General features: G+C 43.5%; 1 protein-coding gene across 3 annotated transcripts in view; it reads left to right on the top strand.

The window, feature by feature from the left end:
• The window catches only part of PTN (pleiotrophin), a 117,403-nt gene extending 109,107 nt beyond the window's left edge, over window positions 1–8,296 (top strand). For all 3 annotated transcript variants that reach the window (XM_073322129.1, XM_073322148.1, XM_073322138.1), the window contains one exon: window positions 2,152–8,296. In XM_073322129.1, the coding sequence (XP_073178230.1) occupies window positions 2,152–2,204 (53 nt within the window). In that variant the 3' untranslated portion in view covers window positions 2,205–8,296. The remainder of the gene's footprint in view (window positions 1–2,151) is intronic.
• The last annotated feature ends 18,922 nt before the right edge of the window (window positions 8,297–27,218 follow it).

The raw sequence follows: 27,218 nt of genomic DNA, 5'->3' as shown, positions 1-27,218 counted from the left end.
CTGTCCCCTGACTGCCCCAGGACCTCCCGCTCCTAACTGCCCCCCGCTGCCCCATCCAACCCCCCTTCTCCTTCCTGACTGCTGCCCCATCCAACCACCCCTTCTCCCTGGACCCCCTGCCCCTAACTGCCCCCCACCACCCCCTCCAACCACCGTCTCCTTCCTGACTGCGCCCCCCCCCCGGGACCCCTGCTCCATCCAACCACCCCTTCTCCCTGACAGCCCCCAGACCCCCCCACCCCTAACTGCCCCCCACTGCCCCATCCAACTCCCCCTCTCCTTCCTTACTGCCCCCCTGGGACCCCTGCCCTCATTCAACCACCCTGTTCCCCGCCCGCTGACTGCCCTGACCTCTATCCACACCCCCGGCCCCTGACCACCCCCTGAACTCCCCTGCCCTCTATCCAACTCTCCCTGCCCCCTGACCGCGCTGCCTGGAGCGCCGGTGGCTGGCAGCGCTACAGCCATGCTGCCCAGAGCACCAGGACAGGCAGCCGTGCCATGCAGCGCAGAGCACTGGGTCCGACCGGGCTCTGCAACTGCGCTGCCCGAGGCGCTCGCAGCCCGGCTGCCCAGAGCATTGCGCCAGTGGCAAGGAACCAGTCACTTACCCTAGTTCAATTTGTACCTTAGATCTCATACCAAAGGCAATGCTGGTAGCCAATCCTGTAGTAAAATAACTAAAGGTTTATTAACTAGGAATAAGAAGTAAGAGAGTTCTTTACAGGACAGAGCAAGCAAGCATCTATACACAAATGAGTTTCAGTGTGTGATTCAAAAGGTGACAGAGCTGTAGTAATCTGCCCATTCAAAATGTCTTTCAGGACTAACCCATGCCAAGCAGCACGGGGATCTCTTTGCTTATGTTTAGGAATCTTTGCCCCTCCCGATCTAGACAGCATAAGAGAGATTCAGTTTCTCCTTGTCAGGGATTTTTATCCTCTCCACTCCAGAATCCAAACCTGATGGGATAAGTTCATGCACAGGTCTCTCCTTCCTGGAGAGAGTTAGGAAAGCAGTTAAGAGGGTCTCTCTCTGTCCTTTGATGCTCCACAATACCTCATTTGCCAACAATGGGCCATCTTGTGTGCTGGGTGAGCACTTTGCCTTAATTACTGCTTCTTTTCCTGTTTAGTGAGTTACACAATTACAGAGGTTTACAAGGCAAACACTTAGAACTTTATAGTATGGGCTGCAGCCATTGATCTTACTTATAACCACAGAGGTTATAAATGAGATCAATACATGCTGCATCCTACAAGCATTTTATAAAGTCTAAACACATTCTTAGTAACTTAACATCTCACATCTGTTTTGATAATGCTGACACACAGGTACGCAGAATTGGTTTCCAGCTATCCATTTGTATGTGTTCAGTAAGGCCTGGAGCCTTGTCATGAGCTGGCATCTGGTCTGCCAGCATCACACCATGCACTTCCCCTAACCCCCAAACTCCTCTTGTTCATAATCTTTTGCTAGGCTACACTATGAACTTGATTTATCTATAAAAGACCATGACACAGGAACCTTAAATTAAACTTATACTGTTGTTTCCTCACTCACCCAATGCTAGCCATGTACTACTCCATACCCCTTGGCGACAAAACTCTTGGTGACTACAGCCCAAGCCAACAGTGGATGCATTTTGTGTCTGAGCTTGGACTGGATTTTAAATGTGCACAGGTGCTGTTCTGAACAAAAAGGGAAGACACTGGCAGAACAGGGCCCAGAGAAGCGAGAGAGCTTTCTCACCACCCTCTGGAGTTGCTCTCACCTTCGGAGAAAGCCAAATGAAACAGAAAGGAAATGAGGGAGGTGTGGGAGTGCAAAGCTTTTCTCCAGCTCTCCACTGAGCCGTGACCAGGTTTCTCTAGTTGCTGCCTGCTGTTTTCTTATTTTCTAAGCAAGTCCCCAAGACAATGCCTTGCATGCCAAATGTAGTCATCCAATCAGATAGAAAAGGTTCTGTGCACACCCTGGTCCTTCCTTCTTTTTTATTTTTCTTCCCTGGCTCCGAAATAACAGCTCTTGTGTCTATAGAGAAGATAAGGGAAAAAAGCTTCTCTTACCTGCCTGAGCACTGGGTTAAGTGGTTTTTTTGTGTGTACTGTATTTAGCTATTAATATTTTTCATTGTTGTCATCTTGGCAGAACCCAAGAAGAAGAAAAAGGAAGGCAAGAAACAGGAGAAGATGCTGGATTAATAGAAGCCATGCTGGGCAGCAGGAGAAAGGGACATCATCAAGCATGATCAGTTAACAGTTTCATTTACATCTAGGCGATTTACCCTAAAATTATTTATAGCTTAATTGTACAATAGGAGGAAACACACACACACACACACCTTTTTAAAATTTTACTCTAGTATTTTTTAATGTATAACCCTAACAACATTTTAGAGGCCTGCAATAAAGAACTGTAATTTCATTCAGAAAATTATTACTACTGTATATTGAATAATGTAGGGTATTTTAAGGTATTTTTTCCCCTCAAGTCTTATTTTAGATGTTGATCCAGACAAATTACTCCATGCAGGCAGAGCCTTGAGCCTGTGGAAGTCAGTGGGGCAGTGTGTGGGAGCAGGAGTCTGCCTATATGCAGTAATGTGTAGGATTCAGGCCTTAGATCTGAAACAAACAGGACTTTGGGGGTGGAGGTGTGGGGGCTGAGGGAGTCTTTTAAAATTCTTGTCACAACTAGAGAACGGTGTGGAAACTGTCCGTTTGGGGTGGGTGGGAAGGTTTAGTATTTGCTGGCAAAAAGTAAGAGGGGGGGTGGGACAGTAAGTATTCAGATCAAAATACTACTGTTTAAAATCTCATTGTTTCTACCATTGGCACTTTATTGGCAGCAAGAATGGTGAAATCCTCTCTCTAGAAAGCTGAGGTTGGCAAAGTCCTCAATTTTCAGTGTGGCACTTGGCTGAAAAAGTGCTTGGGATAGTGAAACAACACCAAAACTCTCCTTTTGTTTTCATGAAACATTCAAGGTAACAGAGAAAAACGTTTCCCTCTCTTTACCTCAAATCCTGCAAAAATACCTTCACCCCTCCCTTCCCCAGCACGGGGATATCCTTTTCATGCAGTCTTGTTGGGAGCATTGGGTTTTTGCCTTACCCATCTCCCGTTGAGGTCAGTGGGAGCCTTTCTATTGATTTTAATTGGAACTGGTTGAGAAATAGTATTTTCAGCAGAAAAATTTGATATACATGATTTTTTTTAAAAAATGGTCATGGAATTTTTCAGATTTTTCCAGAAAACAAAAATGGAAAAAAAAATTGGTTTTTGAAACAGAATTTTTTTTTTCGTTCACCCCCTTCCTCTCCCCTTTTCTTTTATCTTGTTAGAAAAAAGGGAAAGTGAAAACCAAGAAAGGTTTTGGTTTTTGTTAAAACTTGGAAAATTTCAGTCAAAATAAAATTTCATTTCAAAAGTATTTTGTGGGGAGGGGGGAATGTTGATTGAAAAAAAACTGACCAGCCCTCATTTTAATAGATATTGGATCTGTCCTTTTTTTGAGGGTACAGGAAGGCTGATCTTTTCTTATTTTAGTCCACTATTTCAATTGAGTGGGAGGCCCAGGGAAAAGGCCTCTGTTATATGAGCTAAAGTGCTACCCAACTGGCTCCTGGAAAGTCCCATAAAGGGCTACACTGGGGAGAAGGCTGGTTTTTCACTCAAGACAACATTTAGATTAGATTTGCAAAGGAGTTTAAGGAATTTCAGTGCCCAAATTCCACTGAATTTGCATTTGAAAATCCCAACCTTATAGTATCAAAAGGGATAGGATTTGGCTGCATAGGAAAGCAGGAATTTTTGCAGGGAAGTCCTATGCCCTGTGTTATGCAGGTCAAACTAGATTATCACAGTGGTCCCCTCTGGACTTAAAATATATGAATCAATGGGAACCTGCCAATGTCAGTGGTTTTGCACTGGGTGTAGGGGGGGGGTCCATCTGAACAGATCACGCTACAGGATTGGGGCATGGCTTGTAGAAATGGTGGAGCTTCCCTTCCTCACACTAACACACTAAAATCCCACCACCACCATATTAAATAAACTAGGCACACCCTCTTTGTGCTCCCCCTGGTTCTGGAATGGAAAGGATGCTTCAGGCTATGTCTTGCAAGGCAGAAGTTCTCAAACTGCTCTCCGGAGCCGTCCTTCATCCCCTGCGGCATGTAACAGTGAGAGACACGAGCAGTTGCTAGAAAGGAAGGTGGTTCTAGGAGGGAAGAGTTTCTTTCACTCGAAGGCTTGCCAACACACAGATGTGCACAGCTTACTAAGGCTTGGTTTACACTTAACACTTATACAAGCATAAGAATGTTGGCCAGGGATGTGAAAAAAACACACCCCTGGTTAGACATAGCTATGCCCACCACACCCCCAGTATAGATGCAGCTATGCTAACACAAGAGTGCTTCTGTGAGCATAGCTATGTTATATCAGGAGGTGGGGTTCTTATGTCGACGGGGTTCTCTTGGTCTACACTAGGGGGCTATAGTGATGTAGCTATACTGGCATAGGCTTTGTAGTGGAGACAGCCTAAAGATGTGATATTGTCTCAATATAGTGAAACTGGTGCAGCTTTGCATATGGATGCTCTTACATTGGTGTAGCTTGCCTCCATTAAATGAGGATCTGTCAGGAGTTGAGAATGCTGCAGATAGATGGCCTCATTCTCCTCTGATATACACTGGGCTAAAAGTTTTATAAAGAGGGCTTTAGGGGTTAGAAGTGGATGTAAGTGTCCCGCTTCAGGAATGATTTCCGTCTTCATTTGCTACAGCTATAATGTGGCCCTGAGGGAATGATAAATATCCCTAAAATAACATAACCTCCTATGGATACTCAAAACCAGTAGAGAGAGATGAAATGCCATGCTTTGGCTTGAGATGCATCTGAATGCAAAACCTGGATTCACCTACAAATTTGGGGACGTTGGGCTCTAGATTCAGATCCAGATTCTGTGGCTTGGGATGCTGTCTAGTTTTAACATTGCACCTGACAGAAACGCCCCATACCGAAAGGGAGGCCCCTGTTTGTAACATTAACACTGTATCACCCACCAATCAGGATCATCTAATGATGTGTGCCATTCCTTCCAGAGATACTCTTCAGGGGAGAGGGATGTTGCAATTTTGAGAACAATAAAAATCAGCAATCTGAAGCAGCAGCTTGCTTGGGCTCCTGGTTCAAAATAGCTAGGTGCCAACTCAGAAATCATTTTATTAACATCACTGCAGTCCACTTCTCATGTCTCTTTCTCTCTGTGGAGCAGGATTGACGTGGGAATTGGGTAGAAGTTCTGCTTCTGTGCTTTCTTTGAATTGTGCATTAACTGCAACTAAATGAATATGGAGCATCACTAAAAGCACAAGTGACATGCCTGGGAAATGAAGTCCCTCTGAGCTGACCATTAGCAAGGAATATAAAAAGAAAGGAGTAATATGATCATCTTCATAGCTACAAGAACTCAAGTGGTGTTGATGCTGATAAGACAACTCGTAACATATTTCCCTCACCTTGGTGCATAGCTGTTCCTTCATCGTTTGGCCTCAGGTGATAGGGAATTCAAATAAAGCATTGTGCATTAATTGATAATGATCCAGGGGAGAATGAAAACAGCCACCTAACGTGCAATATCGCAACACTAACCAGGCTCTTAGCCTGAGTGTGGGCATGATAATACTTCCAGTTTGTGTAGGGGAATTCCTTCGAGAACTATCAGATTACTTTGTGATTGTTATTAGGATTAAAAGCTTTGGGGTGAAAGCAGCTGTTCCCTTGTTCTGCAAATCCGGACTATCTCTGTGTGTCAGTATATCACATGGTTTGTGTCTTCTGAACTGAAGTGCTGCTGACATTGCTCTGCATCGATATCAATTTATGTAAGCCTGCCAAGTCTTTTTTAGTGAAATATTTGATGAGACCTGGCATTTCAACACAAACTTCCCAGAGCTGTCCACAGTGGAGAAAAAGACGGAGAAGGGGAATCTCCCTTTCCATTCTTTAAGCCCTGCAAGGGGGCATCTCCTGTGAACCTGGAATAGTTTTCCAGGGGTTATTCTTTCAAAAGGAGGATTCCCCCACTAAATTCTGACAGAGTTGGAGGGGTTCCCTTTGAGCTCCTCTCAGACTTCTGAAGGCATTGCTGGATGAAGCAAATGGTGGTTGGAGGTTTGAACCTGCAATAGCATTTTTGGCCAGGGGTGGGGGGATGGGGAGGGGAGGAAGAGCTCTTGTTGAGAGCAATCCAAAGGTCACCTCTGAATGCAGCCACAAGCCTACCACTTCCTGCCCCAGAAATCTCTGGTTCTCCCTACTTGGTCCCTTCATCCCACAGCAGCACCAGCAAGCCACTGCACTCAAAAATCTCTGTTTCTTCCTGGCACACACAATTATGGGCTACGGTGGATCATTGGATGCTTTTTTGCCCATTTTATGAGTCCTGCACAAAATTAAGTTGAGAATTAATGGGATCCCTGGAATTAGGAAGACGCTGTCCAAATTACATGGGAAGATGGGCTTCTTGGTGAAGTCCTTTCCTCACAAGTCTTCTCTAGCTGGGGGCTTTCTGGTAGTGTGGAACACATCATTGCAATGGAAAACTAGGGACTCCAATGTAACGGAGAAACACTTCAAACCCACAAGGCCCCTTTTTCAAGGTAAGCTGGGAAAACAGTGGAGATTACCCTGACAGCTTTGGTGGGGTTAAGGATGACGGGGTAGAACTTAAGGGGTGCTCAGAAACTGTTTGAGGAAGTTATGGCTTGCAGAAATAAACCCTTACTCATTCATTACTTTTTAGCACTGATGTTTTCCTTTGTCTATAGAACTCCTTAAAGTCAAAAGAAGCCCTTAGTCCAGTTGGTTTCTTCCAGCCTTTGACTTCTTGAATGCTGAATGAGCCGCCTATGATGCAACTGTACCCACAGTCCTCTTATTAAATGTCTGATAAAGAGCTTCCTATTTTCAAAAGCAATTGCCCATATTCAGTCTTTGGTGAAGACCCAAGAGATGGGTTCCCCCCAAAAAAGCCAGTTCAAAAGGCCATTTATGGTTCTAAACAGGGCAAGAGATGTTTGCAGAGAGAAGGCTGCAGCTTTGAATTCCGTGAGGTAAAGGTAAGAGAATTTACAGCCTATGCTTCCTATTCATCCTTACCTTCCTGTAATTAATTATACAGCCTGAATCCCCTCATCCTAATCTGTCTGGCAACAAGAAACTATCTAGTTTCCCCCAGTGAATCGTTACATTTTCAGTGTGGTAATTATGTGATTCATTCAGACTTTCCCGGTTGGAAAAGGGAGGGTTGACCCTTCAGAGATTTTTTTTTTTCCGGTTATCGATGAGTCTTAACAGAAAAGCAGGATACTACTAATGCTCAGAGCTAGAAATTGGCTAAAATGAAGATGTCACTAAGCAGGCACAACACCTTTCTGGAACAACAATGCTTATAGAAACTACAAAGAGTGAATCCATGATCAAAATGTATCTGAAAAAGATTGTGGCACCAATCCAAAACAATAAAAATAGAAAGGGCCCTTTCCTTTGTGTAATAAATTACACCTGGCAAAGTGAGCACAATGACTACAAGCCAGCAGAGGATCATGGCCAGTGACTCTATCATTTTAGAGCCAAGAGCAGTCAAGCAGAGTGCAAAACATTCTTCAAAACAAAGGCTAAGATCTCTGTCTCAGAGTGATGTTCTCTTCTACCACCACCAAGTAAAGGGAAAACCATAGTTCCCTCCCACCCCCGCACCCTCACCCCCGACCCTCCTGCAACTTCCTAGGAGAGGGATTCATTAGAAGTGTTTGAACATAGGAACCGGGGGAGGGAGGGGGGAGAGAATGGTTTATGTTGCTGCAAATAAAATAAAATAAAACCCTCCCAATCCCTGTAGTTGTGTTAAAAATATAAAAGGGAATGAACATTAAAATAACAAATTACAGGCTGAATATTGCACTCAATGAATTTCTAATTATGTACATAAAACCTTACCTTATATGATGTCTTCTCATGGGTTCTTTTCTTTCTTTTTTTATTTGTATATTGATTTTGTAAGCTAGTTGTGTGTTATCTTTTTGATATTTTTTAAACTTGTATGAAAGCCATATATACACATTATAGGATGAAAGCATTAATTCTGTAACATTCCTTAATGGTTCCCTTAGCTTGACAGAATCATGGGAGGTCCTAGAGAATGTATATGTTTACCAATTGTATCAACATAATTTACTTGCTCTTCGTGGAGATGAAGATGTTAAATAAACTAATACACACAGGTACGGCGGTGTCATCATCTGCTTGTTGAAACAATAAGGGACTTTGAAAGTCTCCTGAAAGAATTCCAAAGATTTTTGGAGGGGGTGTTTGTCTTCCTTTGTGGTGTCAATTTGATATCAGCCTTGGGGTGTTGCACTTTTAATAACCCCTTTCTGTATAAACTCTTAGAACGAGTCTTTATTTGTAGGAAGAAGCCTGGCCAAGTAACAGAGATTGGCAGCTCCTCTCTAGTCATGTCATGGGCGTCTAGACTGAAGTCTGTCTTCTCAAAAGTCCTCCCACATTTCCCAGTCATGTAAAAGGGAAACACTTTATTAATAAACTCACTTAAACGTCCAGAACATAGATACAACACTGAGAGGTGGGAGAGGAGTTTGGAACCATCTTTCTCATGGTCTCAAATGAGAATATCGTGCAAGTCCTCAAGAATGGAATCTTCTCCTCAGTCCTTTTCTGTCATGTCTAATTGTTTTGGGGGAGGGGAGTGCTAGTCATGGGGAAAGTAACTGGGCATCAGAAAGGAGATCAGATATTTTCATTTCCGTTAAGGAACAAAGAAGAGGGGTAATAAAGTGATGATGGCCTATCTGTTCTTTCCACCTCCCTTCCCCTTTTCCCTTCTTAAGTCTTTCTCCTTTGTCCTCCTCCTCTTGCCTTTCCTATTCCCATTTTGTTTCCCTTCCCTACTGTTTTCTTAAATAATCAAATACATTGAATACTCCCCCACCAGCTCCTGGGTGGAAGTGGCAGTTCCATTCCCCACTGACCAGACAAGAGGTGTGTCTGGCAGTGCCAGTCCAAGCTGGTTGTTGACTGGATTGGTGATAGAGCTAGGAAAAGTAGATGGGCTTCTAGAATTGTTAGGATGACAATGAGCTACTATTGTAAGCTGTGAAATCTGCCATTGTATTCTTCAAATCGCTAAGGGGTTGGCAAGCCAAAGCCCACAAGGAAACCAGCTACCTACTCTTCTTTATTTATGCAACAATAATCTGCCTGGCTTACATTATAAGAGTGGGAGCAGAGAGGGAGTTATGGCAGCTTTAAGCTACCTTTGTGCTGCCTGTATTCTGGGGCTGTTCAGTGGTCTACCCAGGTGTAAGTTATAGCAGCCTCAGGGTGCTTTATCTTCTACTTTGATTCCTATTTCCCCCTATGCAGGGCACTCTTGTCCCACATCTGCCCGGCACCAAACATACCCACTATATCATATACATGACTGGCAGAGAGCCCTTATGGCACTTTTCAGAGTAACAGCCGTGTTAGTCTGTATTTGCAAAAAGAAAAGGAGTACTTGTGGCACCTTAGAGACTAACCAATTTATTTGAGAATAAGCTTTTGTGAGCTACAGCTCACGGCACTTATACACCAGTGAGATTTCCCCCCGGAGAGAAGAAATTCTCAGAGGGCTTTTATGAGACCCATTTATCCTCATAGAGTGGCATAAAGGGATCCTAGTGTAATATGAGAATCACGCTCTGTGCTTCTAACACCTCTTCTGACACTTATCTACATATCTCTAGAGGTTGCTATATACACCGTGTTAATTACATAGACCAATGAATACAGTAATACCTGGTAGTGAGTGGGAATAGAAGTCAAGTGGTACTTCTAGTCACAGGCTGTGGATGGTTTATGTGGTGCCTAATATAGGATAAAGTATCTTATGTAGGATAAAGTAAAGGTAATCAGAGCTCCTGCTTCACGGCAACAGCTGATTGCCACAGAGATGAGGAATGAATTCTCTCCCTTCCCTTCTCATGTACAACATTTCTCAGCTGACTAGTTACCAACGGGCGGAAAGGATGGACACCTTCTGAAGCCACAGTGAGAGGCAAGATACTTGACTAGATGGACCATAGGTCAGATCTAGCAGGGCAAGTTCTATATTCCATTTACAAAATCATGTTCACAGCATTCCTGGCTAAAAGTACAATCTTACTCAAGGATGTAGGCTACATCCTTGTAAAGTTACACTACACATAAAACTACCACTGGCCTTGTAAACTGTAGAACAGTCCCAATGCTGAATGACTGGCCTGCACCAAACAAAACGTAAGCTGTAAGGGGAGAGAGATTTGTTAAAAATCATAACACTGATGTAGTGTATAAGTTTAGAATTAATTAACAGAAAATAACTTGTGCATTGAGAAGAAAATACACACATGCATGCCCACCCCAAGTCTCTACAGATTCTCTAAAAGCCACCACGTTGTGTCACTCTGTAATGAAGCTCGGTGGCCAAAGTGTCCTTGCCTTGAGGGATGAGCATGCTGCTTCTGTAGCCCTTGTTCTTTGCGATCTGGGACCAACAGAACAATATTTATTACTAAATATATTTCATAGGGTTTGGTGGGGAAAGAAGCATTCAGGGTTAAGGCCTATTAACATAGGAATATAGGAATTGCCAGACTGGCTCAGACCCACAGTCCAATATCCTGTCTGACAATGGCCAGCACCAGACGCTCCAGAGAAAGGTGCAAAAAACCCGCAGTCTATTTACCAGAGCAGTGAAAGAGCAAAGAAATGATCCCAGCTGCTCATCTGAGTATCTATATCCCTAAATGTTTTGGGTATTTCAGTCACTTCCAAGACATTCCTTTAATTTTTTTTGGTTTGCTGGCCATCCTGCAATATATATTTATAAAAGTTCGCTGCATTGTTCAAGCACTTAAGCCAAGTGTTAGGCTCTTAGGGCACTGTGATTAGGGTGGACAAATGCCACACTGGACCAAGGCTGTACTTGCTTGTCCCAAAGAAAGAGGCTAAAACTAGTCCATTCCCAACATCAGCCAGCAATAGCAAGTCCTGCAGCTGGCAGGAACAAAGACTGAGGCAGCAATCCCTAGTCCTGGGTGCCCTGGCAGAGAACGCTTGCATATGAGGCAGAGAGGATCTCAAGGGTGGACTGAACTGCAAGCAGTGAAATCTGAGGAGAAGGCTTGGACTGGCCCAAATGTTGTCTGATTATCCATCTGTCTGCTAATAAAGTCAAACTCTAGGAAGAGGGAAGAGGTTTTTTTGTTTACTTTACGCAGGTCATGTAGGCTGTGTCTCACGGCAGGTGGGAAAGTCACTTGCTCACAGGCACTATCCCAAAGGACATTTGCTTGGCCTCTAGTGTTCGTCTACCCCCAAAGAAAAGAAAATCCCATAATCTTTAAAGCGGGCACAATCCTGTCATTAAAATCGCTGTAGTCTTCTGAGCATATAGCATAATGGACAAGATTTGACACTAAATAGAAAAAGCGTCACAGAGTAATCAGTGTGAGAATATCTCTAATCCCTGTGGGGGTCCTCAGAAATATGGCAGAGATTACAGGAGCGGCTCTTTAGGCATTTGCCTTCAACACAATTTATTTGCTCTTTGTGATTAGACCACCCCCCAATGGCCCAAAGATCAGAGACCTACAAAGAACGCTTACAGAAATCTCTGTGGCTCCCTCATCTGCCTAACCTGCACTAGGTGGTAAATGCCCAGTCCAGAGGATCTGGCCCAGAATCCTTATTCTGAGATATATTGCAGTCAGTAAATTAAGATGAGAAGACGGGAAGAAATGGGAAACACAGGAAGGGGGATTGGTGGGGAAGAATTAAGGTATATATAGGGGAAGTTGATAGTAATGAATATAAACCAAAGCTATGATTAGTAGAAAATTGATAAGGGAAGCAAAAAGACACAAGGAGAACTCTATGGCCAGAAGAGTTAAGGGCAATAAGAAGGAGTTTTTACAGTATATTAGGAACAAAATAAAAATCCAGATGATAATATTGATCCATTACTAGATGGAAATGGCAGAATTGCCAAAATAATTTAAAAGGCAGAAATGTTCAATAAATACTTTTATTCTGTATTTGAGAAAAAAACCAGCTGTGTATTCATATCATATGATAACACTCTTTCCATTCCACTAGCATCTCAGGAGACAGTCAAACAGTAGTACTAAAGTTAGATATTTTTAAATCAGAAGGTCAGGTTAACCTGCATCCAAGAGTTTTAAAAGAGATGACTGAGAAGCTAACTGGGCCATTAATATTGATTTCCAATCAGTCTTGGAATACTGGGAATGTTCCAGAAGACTGGAAGAAAGCAAATATGCCAATATTTAAAAAGGATAAATGGGATGACCCCCCGTGATTATAGGCCCGTCAGTCTAACACTGATCGTGGACATGATAACTAATTGGTGGATATAGAACTTGATGAATAATGAATTGAAGGAGGGTAGAATACAATTAATGCCAATCAACATGGATTTATGGCAACTAGATCCTGTCAAACTAATGATATTTTTTTCTATGAGATTACAAGTTTTGTTGATAAAGGCAATGTTATTGATGTAATAGACTTTTGTAAGGTATTTGACTTGGTACCACATGACATTCTGACTAAAAAAACTAGAATGATATAAAATTAACATGGCGGACATGAAATGAATTAAAGGCTAGCTAACTGTTAGGTCTGCTCATGTAATTATAAGTGGAGAATCATTACTGAGTGGGTGTGTTTCTAGTGGAGTCCCCCAGGGATATATTCTTGGCTCTAAACTCTTTATTTTTGTTAATGACCTGGAAGAAAACATAAAATCATCACTGATAAAGTTTGCAGATGACACAAAAATTGGGGACGTGGTAAATAATGAAGAGAACAGTTCAAGTTCACTGATACAGAGAGATCTGGATTGCTTGGTAAGCGAGGTGCAAACAAACAATATGCATTTTAATACAACTAAATGTAAGTTTATACACCTAGGAACAAAGAATGCAGGCCATACTTACAGAATAGGGGACTCAATCCTGGGAAGAAGTGACTCTGAAAAAGATTTGGGTCTGGATAATCAGCTGAACATGAGCTCCTAGTACATCATTGTGATCAAAAGCACCAATGAATGCAAAAAACAGGAATCTTGAGTAGGAGTAGATATTTTACTTCTGCATTTGGCACTGGTGTGACTGCTTCTGGACTATTGTATCCAGTTCTGGTGGCCACAGTTCAAGAAGGATGTTGACACATTGGAAAGGGTACAAAGAGCCACCAGAATGATTAAAGGATTAGAAAACATGTCTCTGACTGATAGACTTAAGGAGCTCAATCTATTTAGCTTAACGAAGAGAAGGTTAAGGGGTGACTTGATTACAGCCTATAAGTATCTACCTTGGGAACAAATATTTGATAATGGGCTTGTCAGTGTACCATGATACAGTGGCTAGAAGTTAAAGATAGAAAAATTCAGATTAGAAATAAAGTGTACATTTTTAACAGTGAGGGCAATTAGCCACTACAACAATTGACCAAAGGTTATGGCAGATTCTCCATCAGTGGCAATTTTTAAATCAAGATTGGATGTTTTTCTAAAAGATCTGCTCTGGGAATTATTTTGGGAATGTTCTAGGCCTGTGTTATATAAGAGGACAGACTAGACTATCATAATGATCCTTTCTGGCCCGGGAATCTATGAATCTATAACACAGAGTGGCTCTTCATCTCCCTCTAGTGGTTGTATCACAAAGAGAGGTTTGAGACTGCTACTGCCTTTGGGATAATGAACTTGGAGCTTAAATTCAAGCAGTACAGGCCCATGTGTTTAGACCGAAAGGTGCGCGATTCAATCACCACAGGTGCACCCACCAGAAGTATCATTACACAAACAAGAAATAGATGTGGGTAAGGAGGCCTGAGATTCTTTCTCATGTTCTCTGAGGCCAGATATTCTTAAATGGATTTGTGTTCCACCATAGAGTGGCTTTTGACTATGTTTTGTATGGTGCATTCCTGATAGAATGCAAAGGACGTAGCCCCTGATCCTGCAACTCCTTACCCATGCGTAACTTTACACACTACACGTAGTCTCATTGACTTCAACGGGCCAGCTCGCAGTGTGTATAGCTAAGGCTATGCGCAACTCTTGGCAGCCTCGGGGCCTCATTTACCATTGCACTGACTTGAAATACAAAGGTTCTGTTTCGTTCCTACCAACACCTCCTGTTGATAGGTCTGACATGGCAGCCTGCAGAGCTGGAGTGTGGCAAAGAGAAAACATACAGACTCAGTGATAAAGACTGTTTTGTAAGTGGTTGGATTAGAGCTGGGTCTGTGTCTCATCAGTTCTACTCCCTCTCTTATCAGCAAAGCTTCCGAAAGTGGTCTGATTTATCACTATGAGAATAAAAAGACTAGGCTATTTTATTTTAGTGCAGTGCATGACAGCAACTCAGGGGTCAGTATAAAGGTTGCTATAGGAGAGAGTGAACAATGGTCAGTAACATAAAACCCCCAGAAGGTTCCACCCATTCTATACTATAATATTAAATGGTATGTCTCATTGAACAAGTGGTTTCCATTACATAAGGATGTGGAAAACCCTCATTTTAAAAAGAGGAAAATATTTATTATTATTAGGATCATTATGCATTTGCTTAGCACCTTTGATCCAAGGAACGCAAAGCACTTTACATATATTAATTAGGCTTCCAACATCCCTGTGAGGTAAGTATTTTTTATCCTCATTTTCCAGAAAGCCAGAGCACTGAGAGGTTAATGTGAATGAGCCAAGACCACAGAGTGTATTTATTGCAGTGCAGAAAATTGAACTTGGACACCCCAGTTCTAACAGTAGTCAACCCTTTCTCTAATGTAATGGCAAAAGATTGGAGAATCCATTAATAACTTCCTCCAAAAGGGGCCAGAAAGAGTGTGGGGGGTTAAACAGAGGGCCTAACCTCCCCCACTCCCTGCTCCCAATTAGAGTAGTGAACTGGTATGGCCCTGCCAGAATAGAGCACAGGAGACTACAAATTAAAACAGGAGCATGCCCCACCACAGAAGCTCAGGAGGGTGGGAAAGGAAGAGACAGGGAAGGATTCTGCTGTTTGATGCCTTGGATGCTCAGAAAGTACAGTTCTTTCTGGTGTTCTGCTTCTTTTGTGTGACATGGCGGATGTGACAGGACACTCCGCCCAAGAGTGACTCAGGAGAATTGACTCTGATGCCTTTTCCTGGTTCACCACTGCTCTGTGAGATGCACAAAGCTGCCGGGAAGAAGAGTGAAATGGCATTTCTCAGCAGCAGGTGAAGGACTCCTGGAAACAAGCAAGCCAAACAGGATGCCATTGAGAGGGAATGAAGACGATTTGGAAACAGCTCTGCGGGGCCCATTCCATAGCTAGAAATGTATCCCCTCTCTTCCATTGACACACTTGATCCCACAAGGTTTCTCTGTATCTCCTGCGAGATCTGAAACTGGAGACTTCACTGCTTTTGTTCATGAGAGGTCCCAAGGAGGATTTGGCCAAGAGGTTGTATAGAGCTTTTTGAATCCTTTGGGCCGAAGGGCGCTTTATAAATATATTATCATCACAGTCCCTGCCAGGCCCTCAAATTCCCATCCCTGTCTCTCGCTTGCTTACAGATTGGCACAGGCTAGTTCTTGTCAGACTGATGTTCTTTTCCCCCCACATCCATATCTTCTATTGAAATGACAGGAACTCTGAGCCAAATTCCTGGCATGTGAGAGACTTTGTTAGGACAAAATTTTATATTTAGATTCATCCTCTGTGATTTCAGTGCCATGCAGGAAGTGTGAATGCTAAAGGAAGGAAGCCTGGGGTGGCTGGTGGCAGATTTCATTGCTGTTCCAGAAGGACTGGGAAAAGCTAGGTAGGCATGTAAATGGGGAGATCCCTGCCTTTTAGGGCTTTTGTAAGTGTTACTAAATTTACATTAACTTCTTCTTGTCTCTCCTCACTCTGGTGCTATTTAGGCCTTTAGAAAACATCCAACCCAAATGATGTCACCTCTGAAAGCAAAGGCTGAACTTTCATTTAACTTTTCTTTTAAGTGAGTTTTGCATGGAGGTGAAAAGAGTTGGCTTGACAATCCTGGTAGCTAAAATCCTATATTCATGTACGTAATGGGTACAGGTTGGATAGCTGCTGTGCAATCATCACCATTGGTCACTGGGGGTTGAATCCTGGACCTCCAGAGCTAAATCATGAGCCTTGACAGTCTGATCTAAAGGATAAAAGGCCCAGAGCCTTGAAGGTATTGAGGCCCCTAAGTCCCGTTGATTTCATTGGAGTTAGGCACCTAAATACCTTTGAGGATCGGAACCTAAGTTCTTGAGCTGGCAGCTGGAGTAGACTCAGACCCTCTGTGAATCAGGCACAGCAGAAAATGTATAACAAACACTGAACAGTGGGTTAAACAAGCTTATTTCTCCAGTAAGTGTACCTCTGCCTCAGCCTGGAGAGACCACCTCCACCAAGAAACTGGCCTATTGGCTGAGCCTGCCAACAAAGTTGTCAATTAATGCCAGTTGTGCTAGCAGTATCTGAGATGTGGCCGTCCAGGAACAGCACCGAGATCACCTTTTCAATGTTTTATATTCAAAGACTGCACAGTACATCGATCCAGTGTAATGGGGGATGTGGTTAGGGGACTCTGGCGCTGTGTAGGCATGGGGGAGACAAGAGACTACATAGCTGTGACTTGGAAAAGGTTGAACAGTTGGAAAGTCTGGGGAATTCATGAGTTTTGCATGTTCAGGAAACCATCTGATAGCGGTTACTTCTTCTCCTGCCTTTGTTCATAGAAAGGAAACTCATTTTGAATTGACAGCTATAAAGGGGTGGGAATTGCCATGTTTGCTATCGCTAAGTCTCATATACTCCACCAGTCTCTGAGGGTGTAGATCTCAATTGCCTGATACTACACTTCCAACCAGAGAAAGGCTTCCTAAGCAGAGTCAGTGAAAGTGAAAGAGGGCTTTGCAGGTGCTGTGAATGGAACTCCTGCAAGAGAAAGTCGCATAGGAAGGTAAAGCAGGAAAGGGTGAAGGGCAAAGGTTAAATGGGAATTAACAATGCAGTTTCCTCCCATTACAGCAAGGTAACCCTGTGCTTGAGATAAGGCACCAGATCCTCAGCTGGTGCAAAACTGGTATCGTTCCACTGGCTTTGGTAGAGCTGTTCTGGTTTATACCAGCTGATGATCTGGCCTGAGACTGTGGAAGGACAGAGAGCGAACTAAAGAAAGCAGAGGGAGCACAGTGTCAATTTTATAAAGGCCATGGCAGGAGTGTTCATGTTAAGGGTTACTTTTTATGCCTAAAAGATGATGACTTCTACCTAAAAAGTTAAATCCGACTTACTTTCAGTAATTTAGACAATCTTGTCATTTCTGTCCTGAACATGAGTGGTAAACCTATTTGTTATGTGGCCACAAATTCACTGTGCAGCTTCCATGAACCATGTGGTTAAATCAGTCACATATTATGGATCTGGTAACTACCAAAGTGCTAAAGGTACATTTACAAAGTAACTGGATCTTGGGTAAGGAACTCCCATGTGGAAAAAACCAACACAGAGGTGGTGGGGAATTACTGATTGCTAATAGGCTGCTTACACAAGGGCTATCAGACACCATGGCTGGGCTGTCCTCTGTGCTGGTTTTCCTGGATATGAGACTGGAAATGTCATACGTTTTGACATAGACTTTATATCTTATGTTTTTTGGGGTGGGGAGAGGGGGAGAAGAGGAGGAAAGTGGTCCTTACATCCTAACTACCTTGCAAAACTAGCCCAGGAAACCCACAAATCTCAGGAGCTCTGCCAGGATCATCCATCTGAAGGCTTCAGGCCTCTATTAAGTTTTCTGGCCTCTGTGGTCCCCCCAGGCTGTGTTGCCTTCACTGTTAGAAGAATGAGTCACCCAGACATGATGGAAGAATCAAATGGGAGATGGAAATTGCGGGGGATGGGGCCCTAGAGGTTCTCACTTCAACACACGCTCACCCACAGTTGTACATCATTAACAGGTACTGCAAGAAATGAAGCCGCTTTTCTGCTTCAAGTATCTTTCTAAGGACTGTAGTTCTCCAACCCCCCCCCCACCTCATAAACTTAAAAGCATTCACTGTGTATGTCATGGGGCAAAGAATCAGTCACAGGTTTATATATTGAAAGAGAGTCTCCTTTTATAAAGCTTTAAAAACTGGATGTGGCGCTGGTGATACAGGGTACCAGGTGGACATCCCTAGTGACAATACTTCTCTTTGTAGTCCCAGAAGAGACACAGCCTGGAGAATGATGGGGTAAGCTTCCCCTACGCTGCCCTATCAATCTGCTTTAACCCTGCCCTTGTGAGGGGAGAGGGTAATTCACTTTCCGTGCCCATTCAATCCTGATCATTCATTCCATTCCATTCAGAGTCCAAAGAAGAAAGGGATGGGAAAGGACAACATTCAGACATTTGGAACGTTTTGCTTTTCAAAAACCAAGGGAAAAGAAAAATTCCATTTGAAATGAAATTAAATGAACATTTTCATTTTGTTTCAAAATTCCTCATTGAAAAAATAATTGAAAACATGTTCCCACATAAAATTTCAGTTTTGATGAAACCACATTTTTTTTAAGGGAACATTTTTCAGTCAAAACCATACAACCAGCTCAGCACAGAAACGTTAAATGGTAGTTACGGAACAGGCATGATTAGACTGTATTGACCAAAAGTCCTTTCCTGCACACAAGGACTGGATTCAGACCAGGGGCCTGGAAATGAAAAATTCAAATCTCATGGCCATTACCAACACCTTGAACTGTCCCAGCCCAAATGAATGGTTATTTTCTTACGCTTGATACAGCATTATAGAGTCTTATCCTTATTATACTGAAATTATTCTCTTTCTGTTTTTTCCTGAAGGAGATGGGAGGGGTACATTCTATAAGAGGGAATAAGCAGCAGCAGGGCTGGATTAACATGAAGGCAAATTAGGCATGTGCCTCCAGAGTGGTGGTGGTGGGGCAGGGCCCAACAAACAGCCATACAGTATGCTCATTGCAGCTGGGCTGGCCACGCTGTGTGTCCACGAGGACAGGCTGCTCATCCTACTGCTGCTTGGAGCACTGCTCACCATGATAGATGAGTGCCTGGGGCTAACCAGGTCACAATGCCACAGACTCAGATTTGGCCCAGCCACCCTCTGTCACGCTAAGCAGCATCCTGAACAGCAGCAGGATGAGGAGCTGTTCCCAGCAGAGCTGCAGCATGGCCAGCCCCGCTGCAGTGAGTCTACTGTCTGGCTGTTGTTATTCATGAGAAGGTAGGGGCACAGAAGTGTGTGTTTGCCTCAGGCCCAGTGATGGGTTAATGCAGCTCTGGCCAGGAGAAATTCCCATCATGCTTTGAACAATCTGAACAGTTGATGACAGTTTCTTTTAAAGCATTCTGCCAGGTGGCCTTGCTAAACAGATCCCATAAAATTCGACCTGTCCCTGCTCAAAATAAGTAACAGCTCTGAATAACAAAGAGTTTAATAGAGAGGAGAATGGATTACAGATGCCTTTAGTATGGAACAGAGAGCTGACATAAACCCTACATTCGCAGAATCATTCTGCTGTATAAACATACAAGGCAAGCAAGTCAGGCTGTCATATCAAAGGGAATGCAGAATGCAACTCTACATTCCTTGGTGAGATTCCATCTCCAGAAAACCCTAGTCTGTCTCTGCTTACTATGAAAATATATGTTTTTAAATGGTGCTTCACTTCTAGCCTTCAGCTCCTCTGAGCAGGTTGCTGCATGAAGCAGCTTTGGCAGTCATTTTATGCTACTGAGAGTTTTTTTCAATTTACCCACATTTTGTATGTGACACCTTTTAATTCAGTCTTTTCATTGCTCAGCCTCCAAAACACTTTACTTATCTACATTTTAAAGATTTTTGGAGGACGAGTAGGATTTCTTTTAGCAGGGCTGAAGGCAATTCTGATCCAGAGTCTATACTGGGCACAGGGATGAGTAGATGAGACTGGCTACTTTTCCAATAAACTCCAGATTCCAATGCATCCCCTCTGCCATCCTAAGTGCTCTCATCACCTCGGGAATATCTGGATTTGTTCTAGTCCTGTTTGCTTCTTCACTTGACTTTTGCACAGTCTTCAGGACAGAAGAAAGTACTACTGTACATTGAATCTGTCTGCTACACTGCCCTGCAGGAGACACTGTGGTTAGGCCATTCAGCACTGCTTTGATCTCCTAGCACCTTCATCTTAAAAAGCATTCTGGTAGACAGAGGAATAGAACAAGAAGGAGAGAAGGGCAGAGAGGTGAAATGGAGGGGACACCCCACTTCCAAGCCCACAGTTTTGGATGCTATATATCACCCTTATTTTTTTCTGAATAGTTGTCAGGTTTGTGCCTCATTTTTCAATATTATTTATAAAAAATAGGCAAATAATTCTCAGTGGATTTTTTTGGACAAATTTTGCATTTTTCTGTTTAGTTACTGTTCTTAAACAACTCATAACCGTTTCAAATGTATCTGCCATTCAGAATTATATATCAAAACTTTTGGTGGTGATTCATATACTCTGTAGTTAGTTAATTGGTCTGTAGATTGAGCATGAGCACCACATGGCAAGAATTTGATATTTGAAATCTGAACTATGTTGGTTAGTTTTCATTGGATACACACGGTAAATCATGTACTACATTTCTGCCCCTTGCCTGGTTCAAATTTGTTTGCTGGTGAGACTATTAACTGCAGATTAAAATATTACTTAAATTTTGCTGTATCCACTAACATTGCTGCAAGCAGACTCATTTGCTACAGTGTATGGAAAACAAACACAAAAAGGATGTGAGCAGTGTCAAAGTGAACGCCGTAAAAAATAGAATGAATATTAGTGAGCAATATTTTGCACTAGATTAATTAAGGTTTATAATTTATTCAGGATTCAGTTTTGCACTCCTGATTCCAGCTGAATTTCCACTGACCTCAATGGGTGCTTTGCCTGAGTCAGAAGGACTGCAGGATTGGGCCCACAAGTATTTGGCTCTGTTCTGAAAGGTTTTGTTTTATGTCTAGTGGGCTGGAAAGCCTCAATGGAGAGTGAACAGACATGCACAGTTAATAATTCTGATAAGTCCTGACTATAAACAGCAAGATTGCCTTTCTTCCTTTGGAATGTACTTTTATTTTTTGCTAGTGTGTTTAGACTTTAAGTATATGCCGCTTTACTAAGTGGCAGAGTACACTGTGAAAACTAACCAGCCATTGCTGGCAAGCTGTACAATGTATTGTGATTCTGTGAGCTGACAGTAAAATTTTATTGCTCCTGCTGTATCTTGCTGAGGAGGACATGAACTTCCAGGGAAAGCGAGCGGAGATAGCGAGTTGGCTCAACAGAGCCAGTGCTGGGATGCAGTCTTTCTTTTCTGTCAGGACTGAAACATAAAATCCAGTGTAGACTGGTAGCGAGTTTGACCAAAAGCCACAATGACAGCAGATGGTGAAATAAGCTGACCTCAGTCTAATTCCTACGGATTAGACCTGGTGTAAATAAATCAGCACACTTGTTACTGAATAAATGATTAGCAAATCATTTTTTCATTATTTAGGAAGCTCTATAGAAGATCAAATAATATTAAAGCAACAATGTATTCCTTTACCCCATCCCAGTGTCAGGCACATTATTTGTGAAGCCACAGTGTCATTATTCAGCCAATTCTGCTATGACGTGTCCACAGCACAAAGACCACTTTCACCTCTGATGTGAAACAAGTACCACAATTTGCCAGCCTTTTAGCAGTGACTCCAAGGACTGAATGGGCATGGTAACCAAACTCTCCTCTCCTACCCACAGGTCCTTCTGAAACAGGAGCTAGACACATCATCTGCGAGGTGAGGTAGGAGAGCTTGCATCGTTGCGTCCTGTGCTGTACCTGCTGGGTGGACAATAAAGGGGCTTCAGTTTCCAGCCATCTTGGCACCATCCACTAGCACAAAAACTTATTTTTAAAAGGGATCGTACTCATTTTGGAGACTGAACTGCTTTACATGAGCATCTTTTGAGCTATTTCTAGCTGTGCCATCCTTATTCTCAGCACCTTCCTCTATTCTGTCACTACACAAGACCATTGCCACCTGCATCTGTGCTTTCCCTGCCTAGTCAAGTATAAGCCTCCTATATCATACAAACCTTGGTGAAATGATATCTTCCAGAAGCAATTTTTGCCTCTGGCATGGTCTTCCCATTTGCATTCTTTCCTGAAAATCAAACAACACCCTAAACTGTGTTGGGAAAAAAATGACCCAAGCTATCTGATCATAATTATGAAATGTAAACAGTGGGGACACCTCTTCCTTACTATCAGCTGTGGGAAGTACATTTCTTTCATAAACACTGTGTCAAATTGAGAATCCCACCGCTTGTTTTAGCCCTCATCCCAGTGAACTCTGCAGTTTACATTGCACCTAAAATTAAAGGGAGAGGGCTGGGAAATCCCTCAAACAGATCAATGTCTTGTATGGGCAGCCAGGTGGGAGAGAGACCTTATGGAATACTATTTAATTTAGAGATTTTAGTGAAATTACATCACCAAAAAACCCCAAAACAAAACAATTCTATTTCCATTACCCTTCTCTCCTTCCTGCTATGTGCCTGTTGACTCTAGTCCATATTTAGTTTGGAAATGGATGAGTTAATGAGGATGTAGAATCAATTACGGGACTGGCTTCGAGGCAGTGAAAGGTTTCCAGGAAACATCTTCTGATCTAAGAGGCTTTCAGCGGAGGGAGGGACTGGACCCAGCTTTTATTAGAACACGCTGCCCACAGTAGCTTCTTGCTCCACTCTTTCTCCTCTTCTATTGTGAAAGGGCTGTGATGGGGTGTACACCCTCAGACTGACTCTGGAAGAATTACCTGGAGCTGGACAGTTCAGTTGTGACAGCTGGAGGCAACTATAGGGCGTGTCAGGGTCAATTAAGGAGGAAACCCAGCTGGGTGGCAAATATGAAGGATGTCACGGCAGAAAGGAGAAGGAAGTTCAGGGGGAGAGTAGGTGTTGGGATCCTCTCCTGCTAAGGGGATTCTGACAGCAGGCCAGGAGAGATACTGAGAAACCACAGGGAGTGGCGCAAACCTTGCTGTGAGTCTTGATAAAAGGGCAGGAACTGGATCTTCAGGTGGAAAGCTCTGGGAGGTGTTGCTTGCTACCAGAGCTGGAAAGGACTCTATGGAGCTTGGAAAGAGGCTGGGAAAAAGCGCCCACCACAGGTGAAGTAGGAAGTAGCTCAGGGAATAGCAAGAGGTAAGATGGAGCAGATCTTGGCTACTCACTACAGGGTGCCTGAACTGGAACCCAGAAAAGAAGGAGGGCCTGGGTTCCTCTGCTGGCCACCAGGGAAGGTGGTGTGAAACTCTCTGGCACAAGTGGTAAGGCTATTGGAAGCCCTGAGACAAGAGGGTGTAAGGACCAGAGGGCTCAAAGTCAGGCACTGAAGACCAGTCACAAGATCATTGAATTATTTGTTGGTGGGACTTTCTGTTATCTTGTTGGAGGTGGCAGGGGGAGAAGAGGAGACTATAAGTGACCTGCTTGGAGGACAGTCTCTACGTAAAAGAATAAATGGACACAAATCAGATGTCAAGAATTATAACATTCATAAACCAGTCGGAGAACACTTCAATCTCTCTGGTCACGCAATCACAGACATGAAGGTCGCTATCTTAAAACAAAAAAACTTCAAATCCAGACTCCAGCGAGAAACTGCTGAATTGGAATTCATTTGCAAATTGGATACTATTAATTTAGGCTTAAATAGAGACTGGGAGTGGCTAAGTCATTATGCAAGGTAGCCTGTTTCCTCTTGTTTTTTCCTACCCCCCCCCCCCCAGATGTTCTGGTTTAACTTGGATTTAAACCTGGAGAATGGTCAGTTTAGATGAGCTATTACCAGCAGGAGAGTGAGTTTGTGTGTGTATGGGGGTGGGGGGGATGTGAGAAAACCTTGATCTATGCAGGAAATAGCCCGACTTGATTATGTAAAGAGTTGTCACTTTGGATGGGCTAGCACCAGCAGGAGAGTGAATTTGTGTGGGGGGGTGGAGGGTGAGAAAACCTGGATTTGTGCTGGAAATGGCCCACCTGTTGATCACTTTAGATAAGCTATTACCAGCAGGACAGTGGGGTGGGAGGAGGTATTGTTTCATGATTTCTGTGTGTATATAAAGTCTGCTGCAGTTTCCACGGTAAACATCTGATGAAGTGAGCTGTAGCTCACGAAAGCTCATGCTCAAATAAATTGGTTAGTCTCTAAGGTGCCACAAGTACTCCTTTTCTTTTTGCGAATACAGACTAACACGGCTGTTCCTCTGAAACCTGCTTGGAGGGGTTAGTCACAAGAAGAGTCTGATCATCCCGGAGCAGCCCTCAGAAGCGGGCACCAGAGGGGAAGAGCCTGCTATGCTATGCCCAGCCATAAGGTGGGATAATTCTTCTACTGGGCTTGTCTACATGAGGAAATGGACTGGAATAGTGACTATGGATTCCACAATAGCTGTTCCAGAATAGCGCCCCATATGGACACTCAATTCTAGAATAAAAGTCACTTTATTCCGGAAAAAATTGCTTTGGAAGAGCACTAATTATTCTGGAATAAAAGTGACTTTTATTCTGAAATGGTGTCTACTTGGGGAGCTGTTTTGGAATGATTATTTCCCTCGGTAGATGAGTCCTAATTCCACTTGTCTGTTGTTTTTGGTTTCTTCCCCCTTTCTGCTTCTCTGAGTTTGGGCTTTGGACAGGGTTTCCAATATAAGCAATTTGGCAAGTCTGGAAGAGAAGTGAGAGTGGGAGGTTTTTAACTAAGGGGAAAGAAATCTAGGAATCAGTAAGGTCATTTCTCTGTTATGCTACTCTGGGCTGTTCTCCCCCCCACACCCATAAGATGCCTCCTCATGTTCCCACCCATTGTCTATCATCTCCTTCCAAAGACCAAGGGCTTCTGCAAAACTCCTAGCCTTTGCTCCCCAAGAGATGAGAAATCCCCAAGTAGCTCCTAAACAGGACTTGCTTTTGACAGGCTATTTATGCCAGCTAAGGCACCAAGCCACCTATGTGTCTATGACAATCTTATGTAGTTATAGATACCAAGCACCTGCCAATAGGCAGTTTTCACACATTGTTGCAGGGCTGAAGCACAGCTCTTGCTTGACGTTCCTTGAAAAGTGCACGTGGACCAGGCCGATAAGCATTAGAAAATGGTGTACATGCTTTGTAACATGGTTATGCGCCAGCCAAATAAAGGTTTCAAAATGCATCAGCAGCATCTTCCCAGTGAGAACCGTGTGTAACATGGTTCTCTAAGGTGCTAATGCAGCCTGAAAACTGTGCATAGACAGAAGCTAAAAATGCCTTGCAGAAGGCCTGTCAAGGCTCCTGCGGCTCTCTGACTCTTTTGCTTTATCTGTGTTCGGTGCCAGTGTCAGAAAACCCTCTGATACAAACCAGATACCAGGTGTTCCTGGTTCCAGATACCAGGGGGAGGGGTGTTCCTGAGTTCCCCTACCAGCCCCTGGGAAGGTGGCATGAAGGGGATGATTTAGAACCCTGAGAGAGTGGCATAGGGCCACTGGGCCCAGAGTCAGGGGCTGGAGATCCAACACAAGGTCTTGGAATTACTTGTTGGACTTTCTCTTACTCCGAAAGCATAGAACTAAAATGTTACCTGGCTGGAGGGTTTGGGCAACAGATGAGACCATCACAGGATCAAGCCACCATTGGAGGGAGTGCTGGAGATGAGCTGCTATGCCACACCCAGCCACGAGGGTGTGCACCTGCAGTAAGTGCCCTATTCCTCAATGGGGCATGAGGAGAATGTGCGGAGTGGCAGCAGAGTCCCTCCAGATCCAGCAGGGGGCAGGAGACCATTGCAAGCCCATGATGAGAGAAAGCAGCCCAGTTGTGCAGGAAAAGGCTGTTGGGCAGTGCTGTGGCACAGGCCTGGGAGGACAGCGGGCGCGTTGGAAAGAAGAAGGATGATACCCAGAAGGGAGGAAGATGATGCTGAAGTCAGGACTGTTTTTATAGGATCATATCTGTTTGTTTTAGGGAATTGACTGGAAAACACCCAGAGAACCCAACTTCATAAATGCCAGGGAGCGAGAGATAGTCAGGGATCAGGATTAAAGCTGGGAGGTGCAACAGAGAGATTCCAGTTTAGAAAGTCCAGGAATTAAAGCCCCCTAAGGCTTGAAAGTGCTGGATGTGAGAGCCTCTGATCTGAAACAGACAGACATATAGTTTTAACAGCATAAGCAGCCCAAGTATAAAGCAGCGAGGATAGGCTTTGTGAGTCTATAGTGGGGACAGGGGGTAGAATCACGAGGTTGGTGATCAGGGCTTTGAACGAGATACCAAGCGTGTTTGTGTCCCATATGTCAAAAAGAGCAAATATCCAAATATTGAGGATTAACTGAGATGACAGAGTTCCCACCTGTGGGAGAGAGCTGGAGTCTGAGTCACAAGATATAAACTGCTGTTAAAGAGAGTACACAAATTGGGAAGGATCTAGCCTCGACAGCGAGGAGGAAGATGAGTGACATCCACTAGACTCTATTAGCCCTAAAAGCCATGTACTGCCATTGCTGTTTCAATGTAACTGAGTTTGGTATCACCGAGAGAGAGGTGTATATGTGTGTGGACAGAGTGCAGTGTATGGACTTTAGATTTTTAGAACTGCACTGTTTTGGATAGACTTCGTCATAAGTAGGTTGCCCCTCTGGAGGGCACATCAGCTCAGTGTTTAAACCAGTCTAGGCTGAAACGATTCTAGGGAGAAATATAAAAGTGTTGTAAAAAGTGTGAATCTGCTTCACTGGGCCTCATTCCCAGCTGGTCTAAACTGGCATTGCTCCATGGAGTGAAGCTGATTTACACTGGCCGAGAGTCTAGTTTCATGTCTCTTTAATGCTGCTTAGTGTAGCTCCTATGTGGGTTTTTTTTAGTGGTGGGGGGCTGGGAGTTGGTGTGTGGTTCTCTCAACAGCAATCGCCATTGAGCATATAACATTTTTCTTCTTTCTCTCTTTTTTAATGAAGCTTGATGTTGATAAGAAAAAGTTTCCACTAATCAGTTTATAAAA

This window comes from Lepidochelys kempii, chromosome 1, assembly GCF_965140265.1.
Source record: "Lepidochelys kempii isolate rLepKem1 chromosome 1, rLepKem1.hap2, whole genome shotgun sequence".
In the NCBI taxonomy this organism is placed as follows: Eukaryota; Metazoa; Chordata; order Testudines; family Cheloniidae; genus Lepidochelys; species Lepidochelys kempii.
Note: the sequence above shows the minus strand (reverse complement) of the source record. Positions and strands in the feature narration are given on the sequence as shown.